Here is a 26160-nt window from a genome sequence, read left to right as displayed (position 1 = left end):
TAATACAGTAATGGAATAAAGTTAAATAAAATGACAAAACATTAATTGGCATTAATGCCTCTAAATGACTGGAATCAGTCATGGCAACTGAGAACTTGAATCCACGAGTACAAACCTGTAAAGCTCCATAGACCTCGGTCCTATCAAACATGAGTATGTAATGGCTGAGGCTCCTCAGTGCAGACTCCCAGGGGATGTAGTCCCTCTCATTAAACAGGTATTTGGTTGTTCTCAGGGCCAACGTTGTGTTGATTATTTTAGCTCTAGGATCAAATAAACAAAGACAAATGGGTTTAAAGAAATCAACTTGAACGGGGGCACGGTGGCACAGTTGGTAGTGCTGTCGCCTCACAGCTAGAAGGTCCTGGGTTCGATTCCCGCTCGGGACGCTGTGGGTGCTGGCGGCGTGTTTCCTCTCCGTGTCAACATTGCCCATACCCGAAGGCGGGGTTGGCGAAAGGGCCTTTCTGTGTGGAGTTTGCATGTTCTCCCCGTGTCCCCTAGGGTAGGTACCCTCACAAAAAACATGCAGTAATCCTGGTCACTAAACTGCCTCCCCCTGGCCAGCCGGGGCACTTGATGGAGGGGAAAGGAACTGGTTGGAATAACGTGTTCCTTCCACGCTCTACGTCCAACCAGGGAAACTCCCCCTGTCAGGTGTAAAGGAGCAACTTGGACACTCAGGCATGAAGGAAGCATGAGTTCAAGTCCGTTGCTCTCCCCTTGTCCCCCATATATGGGGACTAGGTTGGTGGAGGGTGTGTAGAGCCCAGGATCACATTAGATGATTGACACAGGGGTGAAAAATGGGTTACAAAATCGTGGGATTAAAAAAAAATATATAAAAAAATATATATATATATAAAAAAATCCAAGTGATAGATAAGTGATTAGTGAATATTGAAAAATCTGAAAGAGAAAATAAATACTAGCATGACAGTGAAAAGCTTGTTCACCTGGCCAGGTTGAAGGCATCATCCACTATCTGAGCTCTGTTGATCACTGGTATCACCTGAAGATGATTAGAAGGGTTTTCATGCTCTCACTTACACACTGTGTTTACAGTATATTATGGACAATATTTATTCACTCTTCAAAAATAACTCATTCCGAAAAGAGATTCCAACCCAACGGTTTACATGGAAGCTGAATAAAAGTATTTTTCGTTTACATGACCCAAAGCATTCATTCGGAATATTACATTTGACATGTGCAAAGTAAGTGGTTCCCACCAACGGCCAGTGTATCCTGGGCATGGACCCATGGGGTCTCCCCCAGCAAGGGGAGGAGGCAATAGACCCCTTGGTCCTCCAAGTTGGAGGTTTATCAGCCGTATGGGTGGGAAATCTCAGCGGTGCCAGTGTACCAATAAAAAAGATCTGAAATCTTTAGTAAAAAAATACTGGCTATGGCTTGATAAATAAATAAATAAAACCTGATATATATATATATATATATATATATATTTTGTTTCTGTCAGGCAGAAATAAATAGTATAGCCGGCTGTTTCACCTGCAGTTCTCATTAATGGCCCAGCAGATGTTGCCATTTCCACTTCTGCTGGCTATATAACCTTAGTAAACATTTTCAGTCTTTTTTTCAATAATCATGATATGCGTTTATTAAATTATGGTCCCATACATTTTTTAAGTAATGCACCCATTCTTGAGATAAGGGACAAAACTTTTTTCAAACTAGATTTTTTTTTTTTTTAAGATACATTCAAATCAAATAGATGTATTTGTAGACACAGGTCTCAACTACCAATCTTGAGAAGGAACAGGTTTTTCGCATAACATTTCTTTCTAAAATGCACTTAATACCTGATTAACTCCGTCAGACACACTAAAATCCCTTTTAATTGAATTTGATAATTTCAACAATAATATAAAGTCCTCAGTTATCTTATAATGGCTTTCAGTAATCAAGTTAAGTAATACAATTCTTTTAATATTGTTTTGTTCCAATATCACACTATTATGAAATATCCAATTTTTCAAATCCGTCATTTCAACCTTTATTTTCAATATTATAACATGAAAACCATGTAAAAAAAAAGAAAAATCATCATTACGTATCATTTCAGTTGGTGTTTCAATACATAAGCACAAAAGATTTAACATTGAATTTTCTATTTGTTTGGAAATTAACAAAAACATCACGGGACGAACGTCTGACGGAGTTGACGAACATCTGACGGAGTTGACAAGTTTAACTGATTTAGGTTCTAGACCACCTAGGATCTTGATTCTGGTGACTAATCCCACATTTTCAAGGATGAGGAATACAGTGGTACTATTTATATTGGCCATGTGACCATGGCAGCCATTTTCAAAATGGCCGCCACCTGCTGTTATTTTACAATAACTCAAGTTCTACACCACCTAGGATCTTGATTCTGGTGACTAATCATACATTTTCAAGGATGTGGGATACATTGGTACTATTTAGATTTGTCCTGTGACCATGGTAGACATTTTTCTAAATGGCCGGCAACTTTCTGTTATTTCCCAATAACTCAAGTTCTACACCACCTAGGATCTTGATTCTGGTGACTAATCCTACATTTTCAAGGAGGAGGAATACAGTTGTACTATTTAGATTTATCCTGTGACAATGGCAGCCTTTTCAAAAATGGTGGACCTGCTATTATTTTACCAATTTAGTCAGGAAATATTATCAGAATAATGTCATCTGTGAATACATTTCTTACCAAGAATTGTTTCACCAATGTGTTTGTAAAGGTGTCTACTAACATATCCCACATTAGTTTCTATTGAACCACCCTAGGGGCATTTTTGACAGCTGCTGAAAGTTGGGTACCATACCAAGTGGCTATGGCCAAACTAGGGAGTCTATGGCCAAACTAGGGGTCAAACCCCTTGGGCTAAATTCAGCCATATATCCACTTGCCCAAATGTGCAGACCTCATTTTGTGATGACGGCTATGGCCGTTTTCAGCCCAAGGAGTGTTCTTCGTGCATAGCTAATGCTTGGAATGCATTCAGAATCATGAAAACTCCCTAGTTTGACATGTCACATGCTACTTAAAGCATAATGAACATTTTGCCTTATATAGGTTGTTGATGGTACCCCAACTTTCAGCAGCTGTCAAAAGTTCCCCTAGGGTGGTTGAATATAAAGCAATGTGGGATATGTTAGTAGACACCCTTCCAAACACATTGGTGAAGAAAATTCTTGATAAGGAATTTATTACCAGATTGTATTAATATCCCCTGACTAACTCATCTTTTAGACCACCTAGACCCGACTTCACCAACAGAGACCCGATTGACACCTAAACAACAAGTTTGGACAGCCCCACCAATTAGTATTACGGAAAATAGCAAGTGTCTACCCTAGGCCCAGAGGGAGACACAGAACTTAGCTGCCACCAGAGATGAGAGCTGAATTCTGCCGCACAATGCTCTGCGGCCCAGGAGCAACCAACACCATGTTGGAGTTCTCTGAGTGGTTGAAGCACGAGTCCTAGCCATATAGCCTGTGCAAAGGCAAACACCTTGAAGACCTGCTTGAGGTAAACAGTGAGCAGTGAACAGTGAGCGAAAGACTGAAGACAGAAGATCTGCCTTCAGGACTATCAGGCAGGATGTGCAGACACTGAAGGCATCAGTGTCGTTCTGTGTCCCCAGCATGTCAACCAAAGCAATGTTACCAAATCAAAGGAGCCTTCACCTCAAGTCACCTGGGGCTGGGTGAGCAATCGTATCCTGTATCTAGCCTCACAACTAAATACAGACACTTGGCCAGACTGCCGTTTGAAAGGGTCAAACCCTTCATCCTGATTAGAATATATACTCTAAGGGCTCCCTCCGTCCATTTTACAGGCAATGGTTCTAACCTGATGGTTGGTGTTGAGCAGGTGCAGCAGGCGTTCCCAATTGTCCAGGTCATAGTTAACCCTATAGTAACCAGAGACATTACTGTTGGCCAGCACCCAGTCTGCTGCTCCAGACGCTCTCATCGGATCATGGACATCTGGGAAGAAAACGGAAAAGATCAAAAGAAACACTGTAAAAGATACCAATTACTTTGAGCTAGTCAGAGGCCCCCTATACTACACCTATTATTGACTCCAATTTGGATTCATGTTCAGACAGCCTATTAGATTTAACTGTACTACATTTACACCTGCCATTAAAATACACCCCTGTCACCCGTCCTTTTTCACACCTACTGCGTAGGAGCAGGCAAGGCATGAAACATGAAAGAAATTGATACCCCCCACACCGTCTTCACTTAGAGCAATAAACTAACGTGTTACTGTACGTTTCGGTCTAAACAACCTTCATCAGGTATATGTTCCAGATACCCGATGAAGGTATCTGTAATAAACTCCTTGTGGGCCCGGGCGGTTAGCTCAACCGTCTGGGCACCTAGGCTGCTAAGCCAGCCTGACGGCGTGCCGTGGGTTCTACTCCCGATCCCGACGGCCTTTGCCGCGTGTCATCCCCCCCCCCCCCCCCATCTCTCTCCCCATTTCCTGTCAGTCTACTTTCAACCTATCAATAAAGGCAGAAAAAGCAAAAAAGAATATAAAAAAAAAAAAAGAAGACAGTGTGTGGAGCCTAAATTAAATCCATCTAAATTGTCTTTGCACAACATCACCTCAACAAAGTATGGGCTTAACACTTAAAACCTATAGGCCTATACACTTCATTGATCAATGTCCCCCAGTTATATATACTTTATGGAGCCCTATCGTCCTATCGTCAGAGTCCCTCAACCCATAATTTGGGGATTTAGCATTGCGGAAGGGGCGTTCCCCTGTAAAAAGAAAATGCTATCTTGGACACACCTCCGCTACCTGTTACATTATGCATAGGTGTGGTTTGGGCGATACAATAATGAAACCACATGTTAAGAGAAGACTCACCCTCTCTGCCCATGGAAGAGCAACGTGTTGCTGCTTTCGAATAAATTTATATTTGATACAGAAGGTTGTTTTGTGTGTCCAGCTGAGTTTTTACTCTGAACCGCATTGAGGTGCTCTAACATTGGACAACCTGACGTTAGTTTGATACTCTCTAGCCCTTGCTTGCCTTTCAATAAAACTATTTGATAAATTGATAGTACATATCACATCATGTTACTGATTATATAGAATGTTATTATTGTAACCCATTCAGTATTTCATGCACAATGAATTAAGGGAACTGAACAGACCGAATGCAATTGCGCACAATGCACGGCACAATTATCCTCTTCTTTGAATAGACTTACACAATTGACACTCACTTCTGCTGACTATACAGTAGGAAAATTAGAATCAGAGATTCGTGGAGAATTAGGAGAGAACGAGATGTGAATGTTCTGCGTTCAGGCAGCTCCACTCCCGACTTGTCCATTACAGGTGTGCATACGTTGCGGGTGGTCTGAGGGCCCACTATGCGCTTAGGAAAAGCACATCAACACGCCTGCACGGGCACACCTCCAGGCGCAAATAAAGGAGTCAGCATAATGTATAGTGGGTACTTGGTAGTGTGGCCACAAGATACCATTTATGGATAGTGGAAGGAAGCTGCTAAATGCATAAAAATAAAAATAGGAAAAAAAAAGTAGGACAGGTGACTTGTTGTATTTATGTATAGGTACTTTAAGGTGTATTATGGATGTTGTATTTGCTGGTTCAAAATGTAACATTGATGATGTGGTATTGAAGTGTAATTTTTATTTCTGCCTCTTGGCCAGTTCCCACTTGTAAAAGAGACGCAGTCTCAATGTGATTTTACTGGTTAAATAAAGGTTAAATAAATAAATACATTTACTTTATTGTCTAGAGGAGAGAAGCTAGTGCCCCTCAAAAACAGACACTAAGCGATTTGTTCAGACACTATCGCTTAGAATTCTCCATTCATTGTCAATGGGAATTTAATGACATATCTACACTAATAGCTGAATATAGGAGGGGCTAGTGCCCCTCAAAAATAATAAGGTCAGTAGCAGCACCCAAAGAAAAAATGCTTTGTTGTTTGCGATCAGTTTCGATCAAAAGATCAATGATCAGATTAATGTGAATTAGGTCTTACCGTCTTTCTTATCGAGCCAATAGGTCTGTTCTTGCACTTTGCCAGTCTTTATCCACTTAATGGGTACAATCCACTCATAACTAGGGACAGCACATACAGTACATCAATACATGTTCAGATGCATACATAGATAAGCAGTTATACATACTATATTGTAAAGTATATGGATTATTTGATTATCTGAGTTCTAATCCGGTACAATTAAACAGATCGACAAGCTCAAAACCTGTCGCTTCACGCCACTTTTTGAGCTTGTGGATCGGTTACTTTTGATGCTTTTGTGTGATGCTGTAGTATGATCAAGTAGGAATTAATTTACAAAAAAAAAGAAAAACACAAAAAGTTAGAATATGGAGATAGAATGTTTCTGTCCGACAGCTACAATGGTACATTCTAAAACGGATTCCTACTTGAACGGAGAGGGTCTGTCCACTGGAGAGTCTGGGTCCAACAGGAAGTGTTTCTGTGTGATGTGTCCTGTCCGTGTGTCGATGGTCACAACTGGGAAACCCATCTGAAGAGTCCAGCGGTTCATGATGTCATGGACTGTGTGAGGAATCCTGGGGAGCGTGCCTGGGGTGTCGTCTACTGCCTGTGAACAATAAGTGATGAATGGATCAATCCAGCATACACTGATGATAGTGCTGTCAAACAAGTCTATGAAAGATCTATGAAAAAGTTTAATCTGCAACACAATTCAATACAATACTGTATGTAGTGGGGTTTAATCTCCCTGTAGTAGATAGTTAGATGTACACATAGGCCTACACACACATCAAATGTACAGTAGCATAAACATTAATCCATCAAGACATGTTTTTATGTATTCAAATTTAATCTTTGAATTGAGACCTACCTTTTGGAGGTGGTCCCACAAGTCTGTATATACGGTGTTACTGAAGGCATAGTGATTCAGGTAGGACTAGAGACACAAAGACAATATATGTACTGTATTAATGAAAGCATAGTGATTCAAACAGACAACATACAGTATACTGTAATACTCAAGGCATAGTGATTCAAAGAGACACCTCCATTCCCTTCTTTCTCCTATCTATAATCTATACACTTGAAATGCTAATGAGCAACAACAAAAAAGCACTTTATCTAATAAACATTTTGCTTTTATCATTTTAGTTTAGATCTCGAAGTGTACTACTCTGGTGCGATCCAAAAAATATGCAATAGATGGATAAATTCAGTATTGCATCTATAAAAGTGACTATAGGATAGATTCAACGTATTGCAGCTATAAAAGTGTCTAACTGTATAATCTGGTATTCAGTCAAATGTAATGGTGTTGAGGTTAAATCTACACGCTGACAGGTGACAAACAACAATGTATGTTTTCGCAAAGCTAAAGCACTTTCCTGTTTATTTATTATTTTTTTAATTTTAGAAAATGTATTGTACTCACACCAAGTCCTCTAGCAAACACAGGCTCTGTGAGAAACTCTGACAACATCCTCAACACTGCTGCACCCTGGGAAACAGCATAACATGTATGTATACGCGCACACGCACACACACACACACACACACACACACACACACACACACACACACACACACACACACACACACACACACACACACACACACACACACACACACACACACACACACACACACACACACACACACACACACACACACACACACACACACACACACACACACACACACACACACACACACACACACACACACACACACACACACACACACTTTTTTGCTTCCAGTTCTTCATGTGTTAATTAATTAGGTGACAGTACTACCTCATTAACCACACCCCTTGGTGTGGTTGTCAACTTAAAAAGTAAAAAGAAATTGATATAGTGACAACACTCCATCTTTAACATGGAAAATGATGTTCTAGTAATAGTGTTCCTGCCGTTCATACACTACAAACCAGGTGAACAATTTATCCCACGAAAAAATTATCCCACGATTTTGTAGCCTCGGAAACCGATTTTGTGACCCATTTTTCATCCCTGTGTCAATTATCTAATGTGATCCTGGGCTCTACACACCCTCCGCCAACCTAGTCCCAATATATGGGGGACATGGGGAGAGCAACGGATTTGAACTCATATCATGCTTCCTTCATGCCTGAGTGTCCAAGTTGCTCCTTTACACGTGACCTGACAGGGGGGAGTTTCCCTGGTTGGACGTAGCGTGTGGAAGGAACACGTTATTCCAACCAGTTCCTTTCCCCTCCATCAGGTGCCCCGACCAGGATTACTTTATGGTAGATTGGTAGATCTGTGACACAAACAATTGTTATAAAGTACATGGAGAGAGAATGTCATGATGAATGACACTCTGGGATATTCTGGGCATGTCATAAAAACCCCAACAACAAGTTTTCAAAAATAGTGAAAGTAGCAGCTCGCCTATTGTCGCTATTTGTTGTACAACATAGGGCTTACAGTATATGAGTAATGGCATTGTTGTTCAGTCCACACCGTGGCAAATTATACAAATATAATGATCCGGGTGTGTGTATGTACTTAAACGACCTTAATGCTCATCAGGGCAACACTTCTCATCAGTGTTGCCATGTCCTTATTATAAGCGACTTTGGGCGTGTTTTTCTGTTAAGGCGCTTGCAAATATTGGTAGTTGTGAGTTGCATTTTTCTGGGCTTATTTGGGCTTGCATCCTAATCCCAGTGTTTCTCAAATATGTTCATGTCATGGGCCCCTACATTGTATGCATTTATCCCTAATCTCCATCTGAAAATGTTTTGGGCCACAGAGCCCTGTCCCAGATTTGTGTAATTTTTTTTAAAATATATTCTAAATTGCTTTTTTCAGCACACAGCGCGTCGCATATTGTGATCGTGGGGTGAAGTTATAGATCGGCAAATAGCCAATCCATATATTGTAGGTTTAAGTGCAGCCTGCAGTCGCTTCTTTTAGGCTCGTTTTCATAGACCTGGTTGCTTATTTATTTAGTAGCAACTTCTTATAGTGGATCATGAATGGATTACCTTGCTATACGAGATGGTGTTAAACATCTCACTGATCTGTGAGGGAGTGTTGACCTCCTCCTCTTTACGGGACAGTGGGTGAGACGAGGCCAGAGCGTCCACAGCAAACACCTTGTGGACATCATGCAGAATGATCTGCTCCTTCTGTCAACCAAAGGAGAAAGATGAGATGATGACCAGACGCAAGATGTTGAAAATGCCTTATGCCTAAACCTGTCATATTTTGAAACAAGAAATGATCACATACTGTAGCAATATTTGTCAGATGAAAGAAGTGCTGTCTGTTGTGTGTGTGTCCCCCATATTACCGGACACCGGTACTATGATTATTGTGTGTAATTGTGTCACAACCTCACGCCTCGCGGCAGTTGTTTACGTGCGCTGTCTCCGTTGTGTTCTCCCCCCCCCCATATGATTAATTGATTATTATTTTAGTAACATGTATGTTTGTCTAAGCATTTCATGTCAGGTTTCACCTGACCAACCTTGAGCCCCACCAGCGGCTCAAACAAAACAGACAATGATTTGTGTTCTGTGAGTGCAGACATGTGTCCTGAAAGTTTCCTAGAGGAATTGGTCTTACGATGTTCCAGCTGGGTTCAGCGTGGTCGGCTCCCAGGTATTCTACGTAGGATGCAAAGCCTTCATTCAGCCACAGGTCATTCCACCACCGAAGAGTCACCAGGTTACCAAACCACTGAAGAACAGAATACAGTATAGTTAAAATAAACGGTACCGCTCTGTTCCCATTGAAAAGCATTGTAAAAATCCGTCCTCATAGGCACCAGTAAGACGCCTGAGGGCGAGAAGGGACCTCGCCTTAAAGGGGCCGTGCATGCATCCAACTGCTGGGCGAGCGCTGTGGCATGGGGCGTAAGATCTTCATTTTCTGGCCTGTTAAGAACTCTAGTTTTCGCCGGCTGCCGGGCACGGCTGCACTAATAACTTTGGGGCAGGCCGGTCTAGAGTTAAAATGGACAGGTATTCAGTCAAAAGGGAGACATCGAAGAGGAAGGATAGATGGGGAAGGATCAACATATGGAATGTCAGAACAGGTCGCTCCATATATGGAGATCTAAGGGTTTTAGGTCAGATGTAGAGTTGCTGGCTAATATTGATGGCATCAGGGATCTCCAAATATGGGCTTAATATTGATGACATCAGGGATCTCCAAATATGGGCTTAATATTGATGACATCAGGGATCTCCATCCCTCATGATGTCACGTGCTCCATCCCTGATGATGTCACGTGATGTCATGTGCTCCATCCCTGATGATGTCACATGCTGTCACCCCGACCAACCAACACACACACCGACGGGAAATGCACGATGTACAGTAGATGAAGTGTACCATATGAGCGAGTTCATGTGAGACCACAGTGACAACTCTCTCTTGGTTCCCAGTGGAGGACTTGATTGGGTCATACAGCAGGGCTGTCTCTCTGTAGGTCACCAGACCCCAGTTCTCCATCGCCCCAGCGTTGAAATCTGGCAGAGCAATCTGATCTGGAGAGAGATTTCATGGATTAAAGTTCTCAGTCGACAGCCACGACTGATTAGTCATTTGGATTCCGTAGAAGCCTGCATGTCTTCAATGGGAGCATTCTGTGCAGCAAGAATAGCTTATCTACAAGCTCTCAATGTGGTCGAACTAGCTAATATTATGTTCAGAAGAATCTTCCATAAAATCTTGATAGTTGCAGATTTCATATAAAAGCATATAAAGCCATATACTGTAGCACACCACTAGAATATAGTAAGGTATTGCATGCTAAAAACATAATTTATGGTATACTATACGACTATATGGAATTAAAGGTGTCTATGAGACATGTGTTATGTGGAGTTGTGACAGCCTACCTGATTTAGAGAGTGGGTAAGGTACATTGTAGTAATTCTCATAGAATTTCAAAATGGGTCCAGTAACATTGAGAGCATAGATCCCCTGTCCCTCGTCAATAGCCTTCCTACGAGCCCAGATCCTGACCTGTAAAGAATTTAAAGAGGTTATGTAAGCCAATAATAGAAACAAAGCTAGGCTATATTGTATTCCTATTGTTGTATATTGTATTCTTTTACTTTTATGGAAATGTGATTGTGGTCATTGTGTTCTTTTGAAGAACATTCCGTTTGCCTGTGTATAAACAAAGGTTTGACATAACTTAGATCAGGGGTCTTCAAAGTTTTTCAGGCCAAGGAATTAACCCTTAGCTGAGAGAGAGAGATGAAGCAGGGACCCCCACTATATATTGTATAAAATTGTGCTGTGCATATTAAACCTTTTCATAGCTTTCATAGATAGACTATCATCTATCATCCTTTTCGGGTTTATGATCCGGTCGGGAGCGGATGGTAACTTTCGTCATGTTGTATGTTGTAGTACTGTTTTGTAGTCATCAGGCAGGAAACCACAAAGTGGAATCAGAAGTAACCAAAATTCCCTGTGATCAAGGACATCGAAATTTTAGGGCCTACCCAATAAAATCCTTGATGTGGCCTATGAATCCGACACGTTTCTTCAAATACGTCTTGGAATAGTTAGTTTGGTATCCATATTTTATTCCAACTCGTAGCGACTGGCGAGACTAAAAACAAACATGGGGGACCAAAACAAAACGACGCAGAAAAAGCTGGATCAACCACAAACGGGAATAAGAGTTTTTTTCTTTTACCATCTGGTCTAGACAGGATCACAGCGATTTAGAAACACAGACCAGGCTTTCCTCCGAGGTGGAAAGCCTGGTGATGCGAGGTTAGTAGCTATTTTCAAACATTTTAATACTTTTAATTTTGGCTTCTACTTTTGTACCATTACTCAAGTAACATTTTGAACACAGGCCTTTTACTTGTAACAGAGTAGTTTTATATTTTACTTGAGTAAAATATCAGAGTACTTCTTCCACCACTGACAAAAAGGCTTCACATCTTACAGTCACGTCGTTGTCACGCACAGATCCAACGTAACTGAAGTCACAGACAATGAATGCCAGGAGGTACGTGGACATCTTCTTTGTGGGTTCAAATGTGGTCACTGTGACAGCAACACCATCAATGACCTTTTCTACAGTCTCTGCATCAAGACAGACAGACAGACAGACAGACAGAGGAGACAGACTGGGTTCATACTAATTGTGCAGTGGTTCTGACTTCCAAACACTTACAATTGCCACTTTAAACTGACCCAGTAAAGTGGCAATTGTAATTGTTTGGAAGTCGGCAAAGGTATTAAGCTGGCGTATAGCATTAGCTTCTACTTGGAATTATTATTTACAAAATGAGTCTTGATGAAAAACATCATTATCATAATCATAATAACACCAGTAAGATGCCCTGAGGGTGAGAAGCGCATGAATACCTGGGTGACAGCAGACTGCTGGGCGAGCTGGGGGGTCAGATCAACATTCAATTTTGTACTGGCCATATCTTGTGCTATATATCCTGTACACTGCATTAATTCGTTCGTGTGTGTAACCTTAAGTATTTGATAAATATGATATGCGAAGTAGAATGCGGTTCTTTGGTGCGCTTCAGGATTCGAATGAGACTTCACACCTGACGAGACTCTACAAAACAATTATTCACCACCAACATTTCTTCTCACACACAAAAGGTGCAATTCTCTTGTTTGTGTCCAAAGCCTGTAATGGTCTTGGGTTGTCGAAACAATGACATGGCACCTTGCACCTCTCTATATTGTGGAACTTTTATACCAATCTCCTAGCTTCAGGTCACTCAGATCTGACAGTCAGCTGTACATGAAGATGACACGTACAGTCTAAGTAACAGGTGCCACGTAAGGACAGGTGACCGAGCCTTTTCTTCCCCCACCCTAGGGATTTGTGATATGCTTGTGTTTAGTTTTCTACTCCTTCCTGTTGTGACTGACAGTGTGACTTAGTTTTTGTTGTCCTAGTCCTTCTGTCTATGCTTTTCTCTCAATTCGTGGGGGGAACTCTACAAATCCTGAACCTGAATCCTGAATAAGTATAAGGCACTGAGAAACCAACCTATGTCCATGCTGTTGGAGAGAGCCACAGTACCACGGTCGTGAATGAGGACCACATTGAAGACAGCTTTCATGGCTGGCTCATCAAAGCAAGGGAAGGCCTTCCTGGCGTATGTTGCCTGCATCTGAGAAGTGGCGACAACTCTGAAGAAAAACAAAAATACATAACATCTTACCCAATGAACAATGTTTTTCACTGCAGTAATTTCCCCTCAGGGATGAATAATATAAAATAATCATTACATAATATAAATATTGTTACTGTCGTGCAGAAACCCCTTATGTTTTTCGTAAATTGATGCCCTATACTTGATCATACTAGAGCGTCACACAAAAGCATCAAAAGTAGCAGATCTACAAGCTCGAAGTTACGCGTTTTGAGCTTGTAGATCTGCTACTTTTGCCGTTTTTGAATTTGAATGCTGAAAAGTAACAGTTTTGGACATAGGCCTACAGTATGAGGTTTCCACCCAACAGAGACGATATGATACAGTATATTATAATGTGTACGTAGACTCATCTAATTGCTGAAATTATGAGTATAACGTATAATATATGAGTATACAGAAGTAGAGCCTTCGTCCTACTCCTCCCACCAAACAGTCCCTGCTGACAGATGCCTCCCGAGCCTGTAGGGTTACGTACAGTGACAAATATCAACCCTTTCGCCCGGCTTTCCTCAACCGAACATGGGCCAACAGTGTTTGTACAGTCGACAAAGCCAGATGCACCACGGTAGATTCGAACCGCGGTGAGCAGGCACTTTACCACTGTGCCACCGAGCGCCTACCGGTAGTTTTGTGATTTTAACCTCTTAAATCCCAGGGGGGTCCAGGGGGGAAAATCAAAAACATCGGAGTTGGAACCGGAGACCAATTGGGTCTCCATTGACCCGCTGAGAGCTGTTCATGAGAGGGGCAGCGCTGCCCCCGCCGGCGGGGGCAATGGGTCTATTTTTCCATTTCCGAGGCACTGGTTGAAAGCCACTGTGCTACAGTAACAGTACTTACTTCTTAACGCCGTCCTCCATGTACTCGCTCCTGTAGAACCCCTCCAGGTCATCGGCCAACTCTCCCCTGAACTCTGTGTGGAGAGCGTACGACCTTCCGACCTGCAGTGCACGGTCCAGCTGAATCACCAGGTACTCTGTCTTTACCACCAGCCAGGACCTCAGGATGGTCGGCGCGGACGTTCCGTTGACGCCGGTCAGCCTCGCCGGGAGTCCCTGGAAGTCTGTGAAGTTGAGTTTGTTGGCGTGGATGAGGATGAGGTCAGTCTCTGTCAGGCAGGTGAAGAGCACCTCAGAGTGGCCGCTGAAGACGTACACACCCTCGGGGTCAGGCTCCAGGCGAGGCCACAGGGTGACGTTGTAGGAGACCGGCGACAGGGAGACCGGAAGTCGGTACAGCTCCCAGGGGTCCTTGGGGCCGGAGGGAGTGGCGGTGGCATCGGACGTGGTTGATGTGGTAGATGTAATAGCGTTGTTGCTCCCCATCGCCGCATTCCTGCCTCTCTCTCGGTCGTAGACCGCTGACAGTGCTATGATCACGATCAAAGCAATGGCAGCCAACAGCAGTAGTGCCATTGCCATGCTTTTGCTGACATAGAACCCCATCCCCATGGTAGCTAGAGAAGGTTATAGTGCAGAAAGCTGAAGGGGACTGCAGGACAGCCAATATATGCTGGTCTCTTTTCTGTCTCTCTCTCTCTCTCCCTCTCTCGGTTAATTGGTAAGTTATTGTTTAAAACTGGGTGAGAAGTCTTTCTTTGTTATTTTAGACTAGAACGCTGAGAGGGGAGGGACTGGTGGTGGCATTTGATCCTTGGGTTCAGCTAAGGATTAATCTGTTTCTGGAGGCGGAGGTCTTAACGGATTGATGATGGCTGAATTTGCATGGCAGACAATCGTTTCCCATCATACCTGGGAAGATATGGAAAGAAAGGAGACGTCAGCATCATTATTCCGACGGCACTTTATTCAGCTAAGCTGACAAACAGGAGATAGAATATAGCCCCATCAGTAAAGTATCCACTTTTAGAAGCTCACGTGCACATTGGACTTAATAAACAAATGGACTATATAAAAGTCAAGTATCTTAGAGATTTTGCTGGCAATCAAGAGTTTGATCTTATTTCTATTGTTTAATCATTAAGGTAAGGTAGATGGGACTGGAGATACAGGAAGACATTAATCATATCTAAACTTTAAAGGGGAATCGATAAAGCTGTACAGTGTACATCAATGAATTGTATAGTTGGTAATCCAAACTGCATGTAATGATTAATCTGCAACCTGAGTCAAAGACAACATTTGAAATGTCACAATGTTCCCTATCCTCTCTAAGTACTACTATAAATACTATATCAGCTGCACTTTACAAGTTATCACAATGAGAAGACATGAGATAAAGAGGAACATATATACACTTCACCATTTGTGGGGGGTTTTCACATGCAGCACAGCACAAGTATAACAAACACCTATTGTACAACAACCTAAATAATGCTAATAAGGCTAATAAGGCATACGGGCGGGGTTTTCTGCATCCTTAATGTTGCGTTCAAACGGGCAGATTTAACAATGCTGTCTACCATTCATTGTCAACGGAAGCCAGTGACATGACGTTGCAAAGACGTACACATAGCTGCTCCAAATCAACTCACAACGCGCCTTTGCATCATCTCATCTGCCCGTGTGAATGCACCATATCTATATGGCTTCGGAGCAGCGAGGGCGTGGTTTTCCTGGAGCTGGATCTATAGCACAACTCTGACCTTCATTAGTAAGACCTGTGAAGGAAGTAAGAATACAATGTACATGGTGGCCTGGGGGGTGTTTCAAACAGCTTCTGTGACACATCTACTGTAATGGAAGTGTTTAAACTAAACCATTGGCACTGAATATAGGCCTACAGACATGTAATGTGTTACATGTTGTAATAAATTGTTGTGAATTGACCTAATCTATGCACACAGGATTAATCAGTCAATCTCACTCTAGAGAATGAGCAGATGTAGATGCTGTCAAGAGACTCGAGACAGACAGACACTCGATCTCTCTCTAGTAGTGTGTGGGGATGACTGATTGATGCACAACAGGTGTGCAGTCAGTCAGTCACACACCCAGCTCAGCCCAGCTCATTACACTCCAGCCAAGTGTGCTTTAAAGTCCCGTTTGTGCAATCACTCCAAGTCACAAATCTCCTATGATCAATAAAAACAGGAACGTTATGGAGTGTTCTGTTCTAATGTTGCTATATCTCACTAGTGTATTGACTTAGCTGGGCTCCTAAACCCACATGACACAGATAAAGGAAATCAATCAAACTTCAAACGTCATTGTTTCTCCCACCATCTTTGCCACAGACCACAGCTAGGGTGTAAGAAAGGCCTTGCGGGTTCATATCCTTCAATAGCAACATCATTTTTACATCACTTTTTGGCATCGCCTCAGCTCGCTTGGAACCTCAACTGAGAAACAACAAATAAAAGCTACCAGGCCTACTATAGGCTTGACGAGACTCTACAAAACAATTATTCACCAAATAGTGTGGAATGTGAATCTATTGTGGACGTGGTGATGAGAAGAGATGTAAGAGAAGCTGTTTCCTATAACAACACACAATGCTGACAGACCTAGCTCAATGTTGGCTAGCCGGCAGCCTCAGTAATTAGGACAGAGTGGAGAAGGCCATCAGACCAACTGGGTCCAGCTGGGTTTTGGGAAGGTATACAAGGACCTCTCCTTCCAACAACCGTTACCTCTCACTCATTGTCTTTCCTCCCTTGTTGAAACAGGTTGTGCTTGCATGGGCTGCCACCTGGCCTGTTTTACATTTCTTTTACATACTTTATTTAGATTTTTTTGTTAAATACATAACACAACAAACAGTACAAGACAGCAAATTACAAAAGTAATAACACTACATACTGTACAAGAGACACACGCACACAAAAAACAAAACAAAAACAAGGGTTCATATGGGTGGGATCGATGACTATCAGAGGGAGCAGGGATAGAGCCACGCCACGGTTTGCACCAGCCAGATATAAAGAACATATAGCCTACTCAACTATTATCAAGTACTGCAAGGAATGGCTGTCATGACCATTTGTGATGCCATGACAGGACAGAGGCGAAGACAACACAATACAACAGAGCAGTCTGTGCTGCGGCAGCAGAAAGCCAGATCAACTTCTGTGTGGGACTATGTTATTCTTGGGAGTGGAGGGGGGCACAAGTCACATATTTCTGGTAGAGAAGATTACACCAAGGGGATCCCAGGTGACTTAATTTCCCTGCTGTACGGAGAATGTTTTTGTGTTCAAAAGAAACGAGAGTGGGTGAGCATCTTTGTTTCATTGAGAGGGAAGCCGTGAACAGGAGAAGGCTCTGGTGGAATTACTGCCCAGGGTCTACAAAACCTACATGTGGGTCCAGAGCCAGAGGTCTCAATTATAACTATCCTTGTAGGATCACAGGAATGTCTGCATGTGCACAATGGCTCTGGCTCTAATAATTCCTTAAAACTCATTCACTGCCAGAGTTTCTCTAGAACACTGCAGCCAATGTCAGCGTTTTTGAGCATTCTTACCAATCTTTTTTTTATGTAAACACCAAATATTTCAAAAGAAAGAATCACTCATAGGTTGCAGAAGAGCACCCTCTATAGAGCACCGAAGTCCTGACGTAACTCGCTCATCCCTTCGATTCCCCCGGTTCGCGGAAATAATTTCTCTATGGAGAATAACATGGGGTGATCTTAATATCGTCTACTATAAGCGTTGTGGTCCAAAAATAAACAAGCTGTCTCTGCGTTATTGTCAGGGAGGTGTCTCTGTATCGTTTGCAACAGTCAGTCACTCATATATGATACAGTCTGCTTCTAGCGAAAATGTAACTAATTCAGTAGTAGTAACAGTAGCCGCGCGGCGGACGCAGCCGGTGTGTGGTGGGCTTCAAGCGGCCGGGATGACATGTTCATTTTTCAAACACAGTTCTTATATGAAGCAATCTAAAAATCCTCCTATGGCGATTTCAATGCAACTAAAAAAAATACATGAACCTGGGGACTGACGCCCTCTACTGAAAGTGACGTCAGACTTCGGTGCTCTATCGTAGACACTGAAAACACCAAATGGCGTACACGTGGCAGTTTAATATTAGTTCTTTTAATATATCCTTCTAACCCATAAAGACCTGAGGCCGATTCTGCAAAAGTGCAAATGCATAGTAGTTGTAGTTGTCAAATTAACCTTTGTGCCGTGGACCCCCATCTGAAAAGGTTTTGTGGCAGCGATCCCCAGAAGAGAATATTGTTGAAAATGTTGAAGAAACTACACAGACGCTTTCCGAGTTTTAATGGCGTTGTGTTAAAAGCCCATTCTACAGTTGTACAGTCACTGTAAGATTCTCCGGAACTAATGTCGTAAACGTGAGGAATATGAACCTGTTCCCCGTATAGTACAGGAACCGCTATCTGTGAGCTTCACTATCACAGCTCTTCTGTAACCGTTACCAGCACAACACTGTGCATGTTAAAGTTACTTACAGAACTTTGAACATTCAGTGGATTTTCTGTGGTCTGCAGTTTTCTCTGGGGTTTGGAAGCCTTTTGAGCTGCAATGAAATCAGGCAAAACAGTGAAAACAGTGACATCTGCTGGCAAATCCCATTGACATATATGGGATTTGGATGATGTGACATCACAAACAGCAGGACAATCAGAGCTAGAAAACCCCAGACCACAGAAAATCTACTGTTAAAAGTTCAGTTTTTTTGGGTGCAATTGAGCTGAGAAAACGTAAGAAATATTACAAAAACATTTTTTTACTGTCACAATCAGAATCATATGCACCAGATTGGACCTAACCTGGCGTAACCATGCTTTCACTGAGGAAAGCCTGGTTTTTGTTTATTGGATATATTATCGTCATTTTACGCTAAAACGACTACCCCAGAATTCACCTTTAACCAGGGAGGAACATTGTGACTGTTATGGACTGTATTTATTCAGTCAGCTACTGGTACTGTATGCCATGCCCCTCCATGTTATGAATTCTGATGACCTTTGGGACCGGGCAGCATGACTCCTATGTGGATCTCAGACTCCTATCTCTGGCCGCCTCCTTTCTATGTTATTATTGTGAATTGCTTAAAACTGTATATTTTTACATTTTTATTTTGTCTCGTTGTTTGAGTGTTGAATGTTTAATGGACCACTATGGAAACAAGCCTTTGGCTCATTTTTTGCGTCTCGTCCATTTGGCGTCTTTTTAACTCAGAGTAGTGTCAGTTCTTCGTCTCTGCAAGGGGGAGAAAAGTGTCCCACGCCTGATGAATGTGGAGGAATAAGAATGACATATTAATGGACCATGGAGAGCCAGGAACTCAGTAACGGTCAAACTGTGAGTTGAGAACAGGAGTAATTACTTCCGTGCTCCCACATTCATCGCACTGATCCAGTATCCATATGCCACGGATATAAGTGATTACTAGCGATTATTTCCATGCTCTTGGGGAGGTATTTCTACTTTACTGGATGATATACTGTATTAAAACATATGGAGGCGAGAGAAGGAGTGAGAGGAGAGGAAGGAAGGAAGGAAGGAAGGTAGGGAGGAAGGATAGAAGAGGAAGATGGAGGGAAACGGAGAGAAAGGAGTAGGAGGGGAGTGAAAGGTGTGAGGGGGAGGGGATGGACAGTAAGGGGACAAAACAAATTAAGGGGAAAGATCATGTATAACAGAGGTAGAAATTGGTGTGACTGACAGACAGACAGACAGACAGACAGACAGACAGACAGATAGAAGTGAAGCAATGACAACTTTTATGAGGAGGAGAGGAGAGAGTGGGAGTGGAGAAGAGAGGGAGGGAGGAGGGGAGAGAGGAGTGGAACTTTGGAACTTGTGATATGTCAGTCACCTCATTGTCCGGCCCCAAACCCGGCCTGGTCATTGCAGTCATTTGTCACCGCAAACCCAATCACATCTTTCTTTCCGACCTGTCAGAATTCCTCACACAGCTCTGTGCCATATCCCCATCTAGCTGTCACACTTCTTGGTGACTTCAACATCCACATTGACTCTTCTGTCTGCACAACTGAATCCGAATTCCTGGAAATTCTGGATCTGTTCAACTTCACTCAACACATCGATTTCCCCACCCATGAGAAAGGCCACCTCTGTTAGAGCCAATTTAGTTACTTATATTACCCTGCTGCCCCCCGCTGGGCTTGGCTTCGGCTATGTAATAGATCTCACAGGTTGTTGGAACCCCTTGATTAAGGACTGCTAAACAGTTGCACAGGGGGAAATGTTTGGCCCTGACTCTGTGGTTGTTCTATCTAGGGAGTAAAAGAACGCTCGCCACAAAACACGGTCGCCCCGGGTCAAATCCGGCGATCTCGGTATGTCGCCACCAGGTATTCCTAAACGTAACCTCTGTGAAACTATGCCAGAACCTAAACTTCCCAAACGTAACCTCAGTAAAACTATGCCTAAATCTAGCCTTATTCCTAAACGTAACCTCAGTAAAACCATGCTTAACCTTAAAGTTATTCCTAAACGTAACCTCAGTAAAACTGCAATACTGAGACTAGAGCAACTATAGGGCAGCACTCTGTGGATTTGTCTATAGAAGAACTGCTGGGGGGCGAGCGGTCTGTGCAAGAAATGGGGGCGAGTGTGTTTTGGGGCGAGCTTTCAGAACTGAACTGTTTTCTAAGCAATAACACCTGGTGTGTCCAGGATGAACTGATGTACTGTAACAGAAATAAATGTGACTACACCGCATCCCTTTGCTAGGCAACTCACCAAATACAGTAACACAGCCATGAATCTGTCACATACACACAAGTTCTGAGAAATTATGTCTCTCCAGAAGATAAAAGATAAATAAAATACTTTGGGGAATGGTTAACAACAGATGTAGAATACACGTTTGCCAACATTCATTCGACAACTTGTAGCTATGTATAATGAATGACACACAAGCTGTCACCAGTGGTGGAAATTAGTAGGCCTACAATTTTGAGGTATGTTTTTACTTTTATTATTTCCAATTTTAAATAATTTTACTTCTACTCCATTACATCTCAGAGACGAATATTGTGCTTTTTACTCCACTATAATTATTTGAAAACTTTACTTACTAAACATACATTAACCACTTATAATTTTTGGCTATTTGAAAGCAGCAGATTTACAAGTTTGCGACACAGATATCTGCTATATAGGTCTTAAGTCCCAAAATTGTCACTTTACTGTCATCGGGTTGAGAACCACTGGTCTAGTCCATTTTATCAACATGCTACAAAGGACATTTCCCCTCTGGACTGCATGATCCAGGCTTATACTGACAAGTTACACTCCAAATTGGCAGTGATGTTGCTTCTCAAACTCTTTAGAATCCCATGCACAATTGTGAATGTAAACAGTACACACAAAACTTTTATCCAGCCCATCTGGATAACCACATATGGTATACCCAGCTCAAGACAAAGTGCAAAATGAAATGCAGGCAGAAATGTTGCGTGTTGTAGTGGTGTGTACCAAATAAACTCATAGTCATAATATAAGTTGGTAAACTGAAATAGTTCAACTCAACACTGAGAGGAGGAGATGGATGCTTGAATGAGTCATTTATTTAGGATTTAGGAGTGAGAGCCTATAACTAGAAAACTTTGCTGGGTCTTTACCTTTTTTTTTTTTTTTTTTTTTATATATTTTTTTGTGGCTTACGCCTTTATTGATTTTTTAAGGGATAGAAAGTAGGCTGACAGGAAACGGGAGAGAGATGGGGGGATGACATGCGGTAAGGGCCGTGTCGGGTCCGGGAGTCGAACCCGCGGCACACCGCGACTGGATCACCAGTCCGGTGCCCAGACCGTTACGCTACGGCCTGGGCCCGGGTCTTTACCTTTTTGAGGAGTGCTAGCCCCTCCTATGCCCAGCTTTGTAGGTCTGTGTGAACACAAACATTGGCTGAGTGATGATTGGCTGATCACCCGATACTGCCCATAGCGATGATTTGATTGGCTGGAAGTACATATTGAAGATAAAAGTGAGGGCAGAAAAGTGAAGATGCCAAAATTGATTGGCCGGAATTACATTTGTGATGATTTGATGGCTTTACATTGATGAGACCGGTAGAATGAGCATACACAGTGGTTAGCTTCCAATCTTCTATGAATGTTTTCACTGTCAACTTTCTCCTTTAGAATCTTAGATGAAAACCTTTTGTTCTCAAAAAACGAACCACAACTGTCTTTTACACACTTTAAACAAGACACGGTTTCCCTTTGTTCTAAGAAGAGACCTTGAACCATGAAAAAATATGACTGACTGTCTCCAGATACAATTTTCTTTTTGAACTTTTTAATGAAATAAATATGCTCTGAGTGCCACATTCAATGGGACCTGAACACAATGATTACACAAGCATGTCTATCTGCACCTGTAACATTTGATGACACACACATTTCTATCTGTAGTTAAACCACACACCTTTTATTAATTGGTTTAATAGCAATACAGCAATTATTTTATATAAGGTGATTTGTCACTTGTTACAGTTCCTAATTTGTGTTCTGGTCCACCATCTAATCAATGGCTTAGGCCCGAGGTTAAACTTACTTCCCCGTTTCGGCCATTTGAAAATAGCCGATCTACAAGCTCACACAGACGCTGTGATCTTGTAGATCTGCTATTTTCAAAAGATTTTCAGACATTTGAAAACGTACTGTATGAGATGGACATTCTGCATAATGATTACGTTCTACTTTTGTTGGTTCTACTTTTGTTGATACCAATTTGATACCAGTACGTTTACTCAAAGGTTCCTCGGTGCCATGGTGTGCTGTGTCAAAAATGTTCTCGCACCCACACCCAGACATCCACAGCCATGTGAAGGAGTCACTGATAGAGTGGAATTCAGTCGCTGTTAACCTTAAATGCCTTTTAGAATGATTGCTGTCTGTTTTGTGTGTGATTTGCTCTTTCTCACTGTTTTCCCATTCCTTTCTTCCTTTTTGTAACCGTTATGATCTTGATCTGTTGAGCATTTTGTATGTTGAATCATGACACAGGGCACCACTGAAGCAGATATAAAGATTGAGCCGATCATGACGTTTTACTATGTAGAATCAGTACGTAGTATGTAGGCCTAGTCAAACAGATAAGGTTAAGCAGGTCAAATCATAACACCCCTATTTTCCCCTTTTGGACACTGTTATTAATTGTGACTAATTCCTACAGGGACAGAGGCTATTTGGCAGCCGCAGGAGCCATTGTTCAGCAAAGCAGAAAAGAGTATTCTGTCCAAAATGAGTTAATAGCACAGCGAGACTGACATACACTTCAGAGATTATCTCAACGTGACAAAACTGAAATGCAAAATTCGCAATGACTAGCTGTTAAACAAATCCAGTCACAATTTCTGTTCTGCTGAATGTCAAAGGAAAACAACTGATCACAAAAGACTGCTCTGAGGGGACAAGGGAACTGCAACATGCAGGCATGTGTCTTGGCAAGTAACTCCTAATGAAATATAAGGGATGTTCACATGGCACTCATCTGCAGCTGCCCTGTTGATGGATGCATCCATATTAGCATCAAAAAGTAAAAGTACTCAGTGTAGCCAATATTTGTATGCTTTAAAAAATGCATACAATTTTTTTTAATAGCGATCTACAAGCCCACAGTGACACATTGTGGGCTTGTTTACGTATGTAATAATAATCAAAGTAACTAGAGACTAAAGTACAATATTTGACTGTAATGGAAGTAGAAATAAAAGTATTTAAATTTTAGTAAATCTATTAAAGTAAAACTGCCTCAAAAGTGTACTTAAGTACAGTACTTAAGTACAGTACTTACGTAAATGTAATTGTAGTTACCACTACCCTGACGACTTCCTACATTACAGGAAATGGTTACAAAGCGAACCTTTTGCAGCAGCAGTCTGGCACACATCAGTTCCACTCTTAATGCCAAATAAAAGAAAACTAAAACAGGAGAGTTATGCAGCTTGTTGACTTTTTGTTTAATTAAGCTTTGGCAGATAGAGCCTATCAGTGATCTGCAGCTACTCAGTCAGGGGTAGGCTATATATAAACTGAATGTTGGATGATTAAAAGTCCTTGAGCTTTATGGGAACTGCAAACAGTCACATTATGAGGTGTTTGTTAAGCCTCTTCTTGAACAAATGCCATTACTTTTCACATACAATATCATACATTGAATACATAGGACTACAATCCCCCATAGGACTACAATCCCCAGGGCTTTTTTGTGTTATCCTTTAATGTCTGGCTGTACCTTGTGTTGTTAATCTATTTCTGACTAATACAGTATTCTGTCAAGAAAAAAGACGACATACCAAAACCTCGGCAGGTGTCACTGATAGATATAAAATGATACCTATATGAATATTGTAATAGTTTTAAAGGACTGTATATAAATACCTTCAATAGCCCAGCAAGGGAGACCCAAATACAGTGCTGTCTTTACCTTAAAAATGAGTAAGTAGCCCTTTAAATCCTGAATGACAGCCACTGTACCATAAAAAATAGAAAGAGCTTAAAAAGGCAGATGAATAAAGTTCTGAGAAACATTTTAACATACATTTTTAGTAGGTAATAATCAATTTACAGAGGAATGTGATGGAATTCAGATTGTACCATAACACAATAATTTAGAGTGTTCAATAGATAGTTCATGTCCGCAATGTCCCACGGTGGCACTGGTTGTCGAGCGCTCATTGGACCAGCACATTGATGATGAGACTGGTGTAGTTACGTAGAATTCATCTCCTTGGTCCCGCACATTGATGCGGCTTGGAGCCGGGAAGGCGCACAGGCTGGCAAGCCTGGCATTGCTATGTCAACCTGCTGATAACTTTCTTTCCCTGCACTGAGTTACTGCTTCTGTGAACTCTGACAGAGAAAAGCGCTCCTTCTCACTAGGCCCCAAGGTCAGACTAGACTGATAACACAGCAGCTGCATGTTGAATTAAAATCAGCGCCTACAGTACCATAACTTGGTGACTGAGAAGAGAATATTTTGGCCATAAACATGGATGACATGACATTTTATAAGATGAACAACCCTGTGTAAACAGGCAGTAGGCTATGAGTAAAATGATAACAAGGGCAAGATGACAAAATATGAATGACACAGTCTGGGCCAAAGTTCAGGAGGATATGGGACATTGACCACTGGGCATTTGTTTGTAAACAAATAAGAATTTCTCCATCAGTCACAAAATATGTCACATCATCGGTGTACATCAGGACGTCCTTCAACTTGACTCATGCAACTTGCCAGTGATGCCATTTTCCCTTTCATGGTAAAAACAAACAAACATAAAGAGACCCACTCAACATACCAAACCTTTAAAAGCTGGCTGACTGACTCAAACTCTCAGCAGGAAACCACAAACTGCACAACAAAAGAAGCGTGCAACTTGGCAGTGACGCTCCTATTCATACCCTACACCGTATAGAATTCCCACATAGTCAAATGCAGTGGTGGAAAAAATATACTAAAAGTACCAAAAGTAAAAGCACTCGTAATGCAGAATGTTCCATTTGAAATGTATGAAAATCCTTTGAAATTTGCAGATCTACAAGCTCACAACACATCACATTGGGACACGTTGTGTGCTTGTATTTATTATCTATGTTCAAATAGCCAAAGTATAATAACTAAAGTTTTCAAATAATTGTAGTAAAAAGTACAATATTTGCCTCAGAGATGTAGTAGCAGTAAAAGTGTAAAAAATCTGAAATACTCCAGTAAAGTTAAAATGTACCAGAGTTTTTTACTCATTACTTTCCACCACTGCATGGTCCAATATGCCATAGAGAGAAGACTACTAAAAAGAAACATGGTGGCCGGTGACACAGTGGAGTTAACACATGAACACGCAATAATTATGCTTGTGTTAACTTTGTAAACTGTTACATTTTCTATACTTAAGCTAAATGTTATGAACCCCTAAACGTACAGTATATATCATTTCTAATGTAGCAGGCTGACTGAGCTTCCCTTCAACTCAGCTTCAGCTTCCCTTCAACTTTGCCTGTGATGAGGGGGTTTTCTTT

The 26160-nt window shown here is 41.8% G+C and overlaps 1 protein-coding gene across 1 annotated transcript in view; it reads right to left on the bottom strand.

The window, feature by feature from the left end:
• Positions 1-26160, bottom strand: part of LOC310854129 (aminopeptidase N-like) — a 32011-nt gene that overhangs the window by 5651 nt on the left and 200 nt on the right. Inside the window, exons 2-15 of the mRNA XM_083758645.1 lie at positions 14065-14975; positions 13056-13198; positions 11979-12118; positions 10909-11035; positions 10400-10554; positions 9629-9742; positions 9046-9189; positions 7468-7533; positions 6907-6972; positions 6461-6642; positions 6051-6130; positions 3863-3999; positions 957-1012; positions 116-263 (exon numbers count right to left, since the gene is read on the bottom strand). Of these exons, the coding sequence (XP_083614771.1) occupies positions 116-263; positions 957-1012; positions 3863-3999; positions 6051-6130; positions 6461-6642; positions 6907-6972; positions 7468-7533; positions 9046-9189; positions 9629-9742; positions 10400-10554; positions 10909-11035; positions 11979-12118; positions 13056-13198; positions 14065-14675 (2169 nt within the window). The 5' untranslated portion in view covers positions 14676-14975. The remainder of the gene's footprint in view (positions 1-115; positions 264-956; positions 1013-3862; positions 4000-6050; positions 6131-6460; positions 6643-6906; positions 6973-7467; positions 7534-9045; positions 9190-9628; positions 9743-10399; positions 10555-10908; positions 11036-11978; positions 12119-13055; positions 13199-14064; positions 14976-26160) is intronic.

This window comes from Protomyctophum parallelum, assembly GCF_964188405.1.
Source record: "Protomyctophum parallelum genome assembly, chromosome: 2".
Classification (NCBI taxonomy): domain Eukaryota; kingdom Metazoa; phylum Chordata; class Actinopteri; order Myctophiformes; family Myctophidae; genus Protomyctophum; species Protomyctophum parallelum.
The sequence above is the reverse complement of the archived record's forward strand: the minus strand, read 5'-3'. Positions and strand labels throughout refer to the sequence as shown.